Raw genomic sequence first — 11,747 nt, forward strand, 5'->3', positions numbered from 1 at the left:
CGGACATTAATTTCGGGTGAAAATTTTCTCTTAACCAAGATTACTTGTCCCCCGAGCTCAACGAATATTGATCCAGGACAAGTTTCCTTTGATCCAAGACAACTTGTTTCTCGGGCATAACACCCGAAATCACAATTCTGATGTCTGACAAAATCTGCCAGCACCGAAAGAATAATGTCAGGATAAGGAAGGCCACACTATTGTCAGAGCCGGGAAGGCTGCAAAGTTAAAAGCCACAATTTTTGTCAGAACCAGGAATATGTCAGAATCGTCAATGTCAAGTGCATGGGAATAATCAGAGCCACAAAGCATATGTCAGATCTGCCAACCGAAAAATGGGTCTATTTTGGGCCAATCATGTTAAGGCCATGATTTTATGATAGAATAATTTAGATTATTTTATTATGCTTTATTTAAGTTAGAATATTTTTATTGCTTTTCCTTTTCTATAAATAGGAATGCATATGTGACATTTGAAAAACAACTCCAATTTTTATCAATCAAATATATTTGAGAATTCTCTCAATTTTATCTGCGGAGAACTTATCCTACAATCTGTGGATTGTGTTGTGTGTCAATCTACGGATTGAGCACTGCTTATCAGGTCAGGAGACGCAGAAGCTCCTAACCCTTTGGTTACCAAGTCTTCCGCTATGTCAGGTTTTCTAAAAGTTCAATATGTCATCCTTCACGAGTGTTGTCCACCAATGTGCCTCACTCTGACCTCCTTCGGGCCACCATCTCACCCTACGCACCGGTGCATGGTCTTCACTTGCTAGCACGTGGCTTCTACACATCATCCTAAATGTTGCTCCTCCTTCATTGCTTCTGCCAATGGTTTTTTTTTTTTATTATTATTATTATTTTTTTTTTTGGTGTTTATATATTTTACTTGCTGTATTTTTTTTTTTTTTTTTTTTTTTTTTGTGTTTTGTGTTTTAGGGTTTTTGTGGGTTATAATCTCTTTGTGCCCATGTGGTCTAATCTTGCTATGGAGATTAGAGTTGCCAAAGCTTTTCACTCATTTTCTTAGAATCTATATGGAAATTCAGTATCTCTCCTTCAACAGCCTCCTTTCAATAGATGTTGTAGCTGCCTAGATGGGGTTCAATTGGGATTGAAGGGTCTTTTGAGGGTTGTGCCCCTAATGTTACTGCTTTATTCGTCCAAAATCTTGGTTTGAGACCAAGATATAGACGATTGGGTCATTTTTTGGCCTATTTTCAATTATTTGGATGTATTTTCAATACTGTTTTTCAATTTTTGGTTTGTTGTCGAGGAATTCACCCTTTTTGTTGTTTTTTTGATTCCATGTAACCCCTTCCCTTATTTGCTCAAAAAAAAAAAAAAAATGCTAGAGGGGATATGGATTTCTAATAATTAGTTGTTTGAATTGCTAGTAATATGAGCACTAAATATGAGAGAATTTATATGAGGTCTACATGCATGAGCAAATTGGTGGATTGATCGAGATTTGCTCGACCAAATAGGTTTTATAAAGACTCTTTTACAAAATGCTTTATATTTTCTCTCTTTCTTTTATTACTAATTTGAAAGAATATTTAAATGGATATGAGAATAAATAAAAACACTTGAGTAGAATATATTTAAATAAAAAAGTTGTTGGGAAGTGCTAGCATTGTAGAGAATTTAAGCTGCGGGAGAGATGATGCTATAATATCACTTAGCATTTCAAGTTGACAAAAAGAACCATTAATCTTTGAGAAATGCTAGAGGTTAAAGAGGTAAATAAGTTCTTTATATTTGGCCTATATTTTTTTACAATTAATCATTAATTTATGTGAGATCTATATAAGTTTACAAATTAAATGATTAATTGTAAGAAAATATGGGCCAAATATGAGAAATTTATTGACCCCTAGCATTTATCTTAATCTTTAGTGTACTGATAAGTCAACTCATAGATACTTCATTATTATCGAGTAATGATATAAGAAGGACTAGAGTCTTCTCAAATGTGATGTGTAATTTAAAATCACTAATAAATCAAAATTTAATAATGATCATCTCAAATTTAATAGTGATTTTAAGAGCAACGTCACATTTAAGATGATTCTAAGAGAACTTTAATCCTCCTTATATCATTACTGAAACTATTTCTATTATTTGCAGACATGATAGGTGAAGGTTGGTGCAAGTCATTTTCGCCCAACAACTGCTATTACTTAGAATACCATTTTCAAAAAAAGTCAATAGGAAGTAGTACACATTTTTTCTCAAATTATTTATTAACTCTTAATGTTTCTCTAACTTTCAATGAAAGCAATGATTTTTTCAAACTATAAAATATTCGTAATGCATGTATCCAAAATAACAAAAATGCCCTTAAAATTATTAGAAATTAAAAAAAAAAAAAAAAAAAAAAAAAAAAAAAGATAGGTGACCCCACCCACAGTCATTTTTTCTTGCTTTCTTTTGAATTTATAAAGTTATTTGTCTTTTTAAAAAATTTTAAAAGTATTTTTTATCTTTTTGTATGACAAAAATAATATATTATAATTTTTTTAATAATTTAAAAAGACATCATTTCAATTGAAAGTTTTAAAAAATATTACAAATCGCCTAATTGCATGATAGTTAAAGGAAATGCATGAACTTACCAAAAAAAAAAAGAAAGAAAGAAAGAAAAAGAGAAAAAGAAAATACATGTACTTTTCCCAAATAATAATGACAAGAGAGTAGGTAAAGGCTATTTTCTATTACTGATATGTGGGTCCCAACTCCCAATTTGTTGCATCCCATTGATGTTTGAACTTTATTTATTCGCTTTTTGCACGTGATATGAGTGTTTTCCTCAGAGTGTGCAAGCTATTGTAACCAACGAATGCTGAGTTTTTAAAGCTCTGATTAACGAATCCCGTTTCAAAAAAAAAAAAAAAACCCGGTTCAATATATTACTCTAAAACGAAACCATCATATTATTATAGTTTTTTTTAGATTGTTTTTATATGGGCTAAGGATTTCCTTTTGGATTATTCATCAAAATTTAAGAAATTTATTTGAACCTAATTTTTTAATCAAACTAAGCGTTTAAAGATAAGCCAATAACGAGCTATTATGTATTAAGATCAAAAGAGAGACTCCGCCTTTTTTCTAAAATTCATCTCGTTTCCTTTAGAGAACACTACGAATAATTTTAAGAGGAGGGAAGATCTAGATCTAAATCTTCCCTCCTTCACTTTTACGGTCGCAGTGTTCTGTGTTTTCTCTGTAAGTTCTATCGGTCTACGTTTTTGGCGAGTTACTTTAGATCTAGTTTATAGATCTAGATCTAGATCCAAATCTAGTCTCTTCAACCTTATATTTGATCATCTCCTTCATCCAAGGCTTGACTTCTGAAGGGATGTCTACGATGTCGTGCTCCTCCGCAACTGCTTGTGGGGTTTTTGATTTTTGTTTTGTTTGTCCTAACTTTCGGGTTGAGGATGAATTTGTTGTCCTGACCTTTGGGTTTAAGATGGAGTAGATCGGTGTAGGGACTTAACTCTCACGGCCAGATTTTTAGTTTCTAGTTTTATATATATATATATATATATATATATATATATATATATATATATATATATATATATATATATTATTGTTTTGTATTTGGGCTACCCATGGTCCTAAATCTAGTATGCACGAAGTAGATCTGTTCCTTAAATGTAATTGTACATGGGTTAGCGGAAGCTTAAAATCATTTTTATGACTTTGTAAACTTCATAACTTTTGACTATGATTTTTTAGAACTGTATGCTTTATGATGTAAGAGTTTTATGCTCATGAAATTTCATCAATAGAAGTTCCATATTTTTCAAAATACAAAAAATAAGCCAATAACCGTATCTTCCATAATCCATATATGTTGTATGAGACTAAGAGAGCATTCTTAGTAGCGTTATTTAGTTTAGTTTTTTACTTTTTTTTAATACATAAAGAAATATTATATATTTTTATTTTATAATTATTACACAAATACTAATGTGATAGTCCTAATCAATTTTTGGATTAGTCACTATTAAAAAAAATAATAATAATAATTGGTTGGGATTGTCGGGTTAGCAATGTACGTAAGAGGGGAACTACGTGGGGCCATGGCTACCCACCAAGCCACTATGTTTTTTCTGATTTTTTAAAATATACCCTTATAGCCCCTTAAAAATTAATTTTTTACCCTCCAAAACTTCAACCGCTAGTTTCATTGTAGGATAATTGTAAGATAAAAAATGTAATTTTTGTCATTACTCTTCTTTAAATAAATAATAATAAAAAAGAAATAGAATGCTACAATGGGTATCTAAATATAAAGAATCACTATAGTATTACGTTATTTTAAAGAATCTGTCTGAGGAAATTTTGAATCTTATTGGTTAAAATGTAGAGAATTTTATGTTAAAATAGAATTTTTTTTAATATTTAAGCAGGAAAAGTAATACCGCCAAGCTCTTAGCTACTGGCCCACTTCATGTTCAAGATTTTCTTAAATAAATAAAGAAGAGAAAAGAAAATTGTACATAAGTTCTTGACATTTTCTTTTCTTTGATAAACTCCTCATTATTTTAGGTCAATCTTGTAGAATCACATTTATTATGGATCGTATGATCAGAAGTTCATTTGAAATATATATGTGTGTGCGCGCGCGCGCGCGCTCTCTCTCGTTAACATGATGAATTCTTACTTAATTTGGTTATCGTGATTTAATTAACAATATTATATTAGACAGAAATTTTATCCAAACTAGTTTGAAGGAAATATCTTTTAACTCATTTAAAATAATGCAAAGTATTTATAAACATTTAAAAAGCACGTTAAATTTAGTTTAAGTTAGAAAACTGCTATTAATAACGTTAAGAATTTAACATGCATTTTAAATATTTATAGACACTTGACATTATTTTAAATGAGTTAGAGGATATTTTATTGAGACTAGTTTTAAAAAAAAAATTGCTTTCTTATTATATTTGCTCATCAAGGTTATGGATTCCCTCACAATGACAATTGTGATTAATTAACAATTTTCCTTAACTTTAATGGTGCACATGATTGACTTTGAATGAATATTAAATGGAATTTTTTTTAGGGCCGTGATTCGGAGTACACGGCGTGCTGTGAAAGAAAATTTTTCTTTTTAATATTTTAATACAAAAAAAAAAATTGCATGTGCTCTTTTCATTCACCCCTTTTTTTTTTTTTAACTTATTGAATGAAGATTCCCTACAATTTTAAAGAATTTATAAATTATTGAATTATGAAATTTAAGCTTCTTTTTTTTTTAAGGTATCGAAACACTTGAAAATACACATTAAAAATGTGGCATGTTATTGAAACATTAAAAAATAATTTTTCTCTCAAAAGACTTTTTCTTCACTTTTGCAAAGACGTTTCTTTTTAAAAAAGTTTTTGGCTCAAAGCTTTTTACAATATAAAAAGTAAGAAACTGATGAATTGTGAATGAAGATTCTCTACAATTTTAAAGAAACTGTAGATTATCAAATTATGAAATTTAGGCTTTGTCTAGGTATCGAAACACTTGAAAATACACATATTAAAAATGTGTGGCATGTTATCGAGACATTCAAAAATAATTTTTCTCTCAAAAGACTTTTTCTTCACTTTTGCAAAGACGTTTCTTCTTAAAAAAGTTTTGGGTTAATTACACTTTATCCCTAAAGTTTAAGTCGATTTTCAATTCGACCTTCAATGTTTCAATTTTTACAATGCACCACATTCAAGTTATTTATTATTATTTTTTTTTTTCAATTCGACCTATCCATTAGTCAAAGCCATTTTGATTGACGAGAAAGTGATCACGTGACTCGCCCGTGATCACTTATGCATCTTTCTTCCCCAAAATTGCACATCCAAACCGGCATACACATAAAATAATACTAGTCAAATATTATTATTTTTTAGCTACTTACGACCGTGCAGATTGAGTGTATTTTAGATAATTATATCCTAAAGTAGAGGTGAAATAGGACTTTTGATAAATCAAGTTCTATTTTTATACGTTTTAAATTTTATTTTATTCTAGTCATAATATAGTTTTTATATTATAGAGAATGTTTCTTTTATTTGCAAATAATTTTAATCATATACGCCTACTAAAAATATGCATCCGAATATTAAAATAGATAAAATTCTACTTATAATGTCACAAAAAAGATAAGATATTAGCTGAATTGAAAATGAGATCTTTAAAATTTTAGAATATAAAGAGTTAATTAATAATTTGTATACCAAGAATGCGAGTAAATAATATTTAAATAAAAATTATAATATAAAAAAAAAAAAAAAAAAATCCTTCAGTTAAATTTGTAATTTTAAGCCTTAAAACTTGAGTAATTTTATAAGTCTCTCTTGTTTCCCTAAAAAAATGAGGTGACTTTTAAAATCACTTGATTAATTACAAACTCAATGATAATTTTAAAAGTCATATCATTCTTAAAGTGACACAAGAGAAACTTATAATATTACTCCTTAAAACCTACAAATCATTCTACAATTTCTTTTTTTTCACAAATCAATCATTAGATTTGTGCGGATGATTAATTTGCAAAAGAAATAGACAGTAGAATTAGAATAATGTGTAATATATCTATGTTTTTTTTTTTTTTTTTGAAGCGGTAACATATCTAAGTAATTAAACCCAAGAATTACCGGTTGTTAGTTTAGTTTAGTTTAGTTTAGTTTTTTTTTTTTTTTTTTTGACATAAACACACAAGAGGAAGAGTGAGAATTCGAACTAGTGACAACCGTTTCATAAGGCGTGGTTCTCAGCCGATTAAATTACGGCTTGGAGACATTACCGGTTGTTAGTTGAAATGTGTTTGTTGTTCATTTTCTGCAAATTCATCATTAAATCTGAAAGATCAGATATAAATATTACAAATTTAATGATAAATTTAAACATCCCATATAAGGAAATAAACAATAAATGTGCTAGATAATAAAACCAAATATTTCTCTGGTTTATTTAAAGCTACTATTGTTCTTTTACTTAAAACTGTCAAATAAAATTTGTCCGAAATTGACAGTCTAATCCTCTTATAAAGAAAGACACCCCGACAGATCACAAAATTATTAGGCGGAACTCCTTCCCTCCTCTTCAGACACACACAGATCGAAAAAAACAAGAGCGAGAAAGCAATCCCCATGGCCATGGCTTCCTCTTCTACGAAAGCCATCTTCTCTTCTTCACCTGTCACCCCCTCTCCCTCTTCACACTTATCACAAAAACCACCCTCTCTTCTCTCATTCCTCCACAGCACCGCCACCTCCACGCCAATCTCCATTAAACTTTCCCATTCTCGTTCAACTTCCCAGGTGGTCGTCAACAGCGTCCTGAAAACAGTAACATCGCCGGAAACCTCGGTCCCCAACTACAAAACCCAAGATCTCAACTATCCCAGACCCACCATCTTGGTCTCCGAGAAGCTCGGAGAAGCGGGTCTCGAAGTTCTACGCAGTTTTGGTGACGTGGAATGCTTGTACGGGCTCTCGCCCGACGAGCTCTGCTCCAAGATCTCGTCCTGCGACGCGCTGATCGTGAGGAGCGGCACGAAGGTGAGTAGACAGGTGTTCGAGGCCTCCAAGGGGCGGTTAAAGGTGGTGGGCCGCGCCGGCGTCGGCATTGACAACGTGGATCTGCAGGCCGCCACGGAGTTCGGTTGCCTTGTCGTTAATGCGCCGACGGCCAACACAGTCGCTGCCGCCGAGCATGGGATTGCTTTGCTCACTGCTATGGCTAGGAATGTCGCCCAGGCTGACGCCTCCATGAAAGCTGGTAATTAATTGCTCATGTCTTGATCAAATATCTCAGATCTGTTCATAAAGAAAGGAAGAAAATCTGTGTTTATGATTATAACTGATATTCTGTGAAATAATTGACCTGCTAAAGCGAGCGGCCTCTCTTTTTGATCTGAATTATTCGTGGAAATGGAGAAATACATGTTTTTCCGGGGTCGAATTTCCGCTTTCATACTTTTCAACTATCTTTAATTTTGGTAGCTGGCCTATTAATAAATTTGAAGTGATACGTTCCTTTCCAAGTAGGGACATCACTGGATGCTTTCACAGCCACTCAAATATCAGGGGCATTGTTTGTTAAACACCACGCCACGCTCAAATACTATTTGTAAAAAAAAATAATAATAATTGAGTATAATAATGAGTTTAGAAAAGTAAAAAAATATATATTTTATAGTAATTTTTTTTTAAAAAAAAATAGTAGTAAAAAGTAAATGATATAATATAAAAAATATAAATATTTTGATGTTGATTTTTTTTTTTTATAAAAAAAAATAAAGGGTCAATAATATTTGGGAGCGGGACTAATGCGACACTGGCCGACAAGATCTCCGAAATAAATTGATTGAGCTTATTGTATTTCCTATTTAAATTGTTAGCAATTTAAAACAAATAATTGCATAGATGTTTATTCGAAATGATTATAATAATAAACAAGAAAGAAAGAAAGAAAGAAAAGTTGAAATTTGCTACATGTTGTAAACAATGGTTGCATCATGAGCTTTTGTAGTTTAGGGTAATTACAAGGGAGGCCGTACTTTTGCATTACATTATATAATAATAATAATTGAACTTGATTGTACAGGAAAATGGCTGCGTTCCAAGTATGTTGGGGTATCTCTGGTTGGAAAAACGTTGGCAATTATGGGATTCGGAAAGGTTGGATCTGAAGTGGCGAGGCGTGCGAAAGGGTTGGGCATGCATGTGATTGCGCACGATCCATATGCACCGGCGGACAGAGCCCGTGCTCTGGGGGTGGAATTGGTGGCTTTCAATCAGGCCATCTCCACCGCCGATTTCATCTCTCTGCACATGCCACTCACTCCTGCTACTTCAAAGGTCTTCAACGATGAAGCTTTTGCCAATATGAAGAAAGGAGTCCGTCTCATCAATGTTGCCAGAGGTGGGGTTATAGATGAAGATGCGCTCGTGAGGGCCCTCAACAGCGGCATTGTTGCTCAGGCTGCACTTGATGTGTTCACGGAGGAGCCGCCGCTGGCAGATAGCAAGCTTGTGCAGTGTGAGAACGTCACAGTCACACCCCACCTTGGAGCTAGCACAAAGGAAGCACAGGCATGTTTTTTATTCTAACCATTTCTGCATATCATTCCATATACTCTCTTGAATATTGGCTAACCCGTTAGACCATCTGTGCCAACCACTTAGGAAGGTGTGGCCATTGAAATAGCTGAGGCTGTAGTAGGGGCGTTGAAAGGGGAGCTCTCTGCAACTGCTGTCAATGCTCCCATGGTCCCTCCTGAGGTAAACAATGAAATCTACATTGGGTAACGCTCTTTTTACTGACTGTAATACGATTGTACATTATACCCGTCACAAAGGCACATTTATAATTTGTTCACTACCATAACTTAAGAGACAAAAAATTTAAGAGTTAAGAGTTAGAAGAACTCAAAAGAAAAGAGTTGCAAATTATAAATTAACTTTATTGTTGTTAATGTAAAAGTAGAAAGTTCACTCTTTCTCTATAAATAAGAGTATTGTTGTTGATGTATGGACGTACGTCATAGACTCAACCACCTTAATTCTACCAGTCTTTTTTCCTTGTTCTTCTCTAAATTATAACTTCTAATATACTCTATACAGGCTAATCATCTTATACTGAGGTCTTATACTTACACGTAGCTCGTGTTCTCAGGTCGTGTCGGAGTTGTCACCTTACGTGGTGCTAGCTGAGAAGCTAGGCAGGCTAGCTGTACAGTTGGTGGCCGGAGGCAGTGGAATCAAATCTGTAAGGGTTGTATACAAATCTGCTCGTGACCCAGATGACCTGGACACAAGACTTCTCAGGGCCATGGTCACCAAAGGCATAATCGAACCCATATCAGCCTCATTTGTTAACCTGGTGAATGCAGATTTTACTGCAAAACAAAAAGGCCTCCGCATAAGCGAGGAAAGGGTACTTGTCGACTCATCGCCGGAGTTCCCCGTCGACTCAATTCAGGTGATAATATCCGATGTGGAGTCTAAATTTGCAAGCGCTCTTTCAGATAACAATGGAGATATAAGCATCGAGGGGAAAGTGAAATTCGGAATACCCCACCTGACACGTGTGGGATCGTTTCCTGTGGATGTGAGCTTGGAAGGAAACCTGATTTTGTGCAGGCAGGTGGATCAACCGGGCATGATTGGTCAGGTTGGAAACATTCTGGGCGAGCAAAATGTGAACGTGAGCTTTATGAGTGTGGGGAGGACGGTCCTGAGGACGAAGGCTATTATGGCGATTGGTGTGGACGAAGAACCAGACAAGGAAACCCTTGAAAAAATAGGGAAGGTGGCATCCATTGAAGAGTTTGTGTTCCTCAAACTATTGGAGAAATGTTAAGAGTTGGTGTTTATTTAATTTAAGGATGCCCACATAGGTTTTACAGTGGGTTTTAGATTTGAATAAAAAATGAGAAATGTTATGGGTACTAAATTCTTTACCAAAAAATGCGTACTAAAATGATATGGAGCATATTCATGTAATGGGTACCAATAGAATAAGCTCCACATTATTTTGGTATCCATCACTTGGTAAAAAATTTGGTACCCGTAATATTTCCATGAAAAATTGTTGGGTGCTTGATAAATGAAGCAGCCAGCATGTGCCCGTAGAAGATTGCCTGAATTTGAGTTTAGTCTAGGTTTTGTAATGTTCTTCTGTCACCCTGGAATACTAGAAAGCAGGGGTGTTAGTCTTATTATCTGTAGTCAGGTGGAGCATTTGTTCATCCGCTTGAGTGATTTTGGTTTTGGTTGTGGTTGTTGTTCTTGCTGGTTGAAAACCAACTATTGGAAAATGTTTGAAATCTATTAAACAAAACAATAAAAATCCACTAAACTTCTTACGGGTCTTCTGTGAATTGACATATTATTTTGTCAGTTTTTCTTCTAAGACCGTCACTTTTTTTTTTTTCCTTGATAATTTGAAATTTTTCAAGGTTTAAATAACCTCCAATTTTTTTTTCTAATTTAAGCAGGACTTTTAAAATGAAATAAGGGCAATTCCAAATAAAGACGAGGAATCATAGAATTTCAAGAAGGAAAACCATTTTTGAAGATGGTTATAGTAGGAGTTATAATGTCATGTGACAACCAAAATAACTTTAAGTGAAAACTTCATTGAACCTTTTTAAATTGTTGTCACTTTTATAATTAGCCTATAAACTTCAAAAACTTTCAATTAATGTACTCATCTTTCAATTTCACCATTTCATTAGAATTTTTCATTAACTCGCGTCAATTTTCAAAATACCAATTTTTTTTTTTTAAAAAAAAAAACAAAAAATAAATAAATAAATTAAAGATTCAGGAGTATTTTTTAAAACTCCGTTAAATCCTTGCAAATTTTTTTTTTTCTTATATTCCTAAAAACATGAGGTTTTTTGAAAATTTAACACTCTCTGTTAAGATTTAATAGATGAAAAAAATTGAAAACTAAATACAATAAATCAAAACTTTTTGAAGTTTTGAGAGGGAATTGCCGATGCGATGAAAATTCAAGTGGTTAAATAAAATTTGCACCAACTATAACCAATTTTGCAATTTTATAGTTTGAAAAGGATTCTACTGTTTTTAATTTTTGGAAGTTAATAACGGGAAAAAAAAAATTGAGTTAATCAACGTTTACAAATGGTACTTTTTTAAGGACTTAAGAGGGCAGACAATAGCAGGGGGCAAAGTAAGAAATCCCAAATGTTCAACTCTTTTAGTGG

General features: G+C 33.1%; 1 protein-coding gene across 1 annotated transcript; it reads left to right on the forward strand.

The window, feature by feature from the left end:
- Window positions 1-7,049: 7,049 nt before the first annotated feature.
- Window positions 7,050-10,880, forward strand: LOC132188172 (D-3-phosphoglycerate dehydrogenase 2, chloroplastic). The gene is made up of 4 exons (XM_059602575.2): window positions 7,050-7,789; window positions 8,618-9,105; window positions 9,199-9,294; window positions 9,689-10,880. Exons 1-4 carry the CDS (start codon window positions 7,159-7,161, stop codon window positions 10,373-10,375), a joined length of 1,902 nt encoding a protein of 633 aa, XP_059458558.2. The 5' UTR covers window positions 7,050-7,158; the 3' UTR covers window positions 10,376-10,880.
- Window positions 10,881-11,747: the final 867 nt, after the last annotated feature.

The sequence above is a fragment of the Corylus avellana genome, chromosome 6 (genome assembly GCF_965113065.1).
Source record: "Corylus avellana chromosome 6, dhCorAvel1.hap1.2, whole genome shotgun sequence".
In the NCBI taxonomy this organism is placed as follows: domain Eukaryota; kingdom Viridiplantae; phylum Streptophyta; class Magnoliopsida; order Fagales; family Betulaceae; genus Corylus; species Corylus avellana.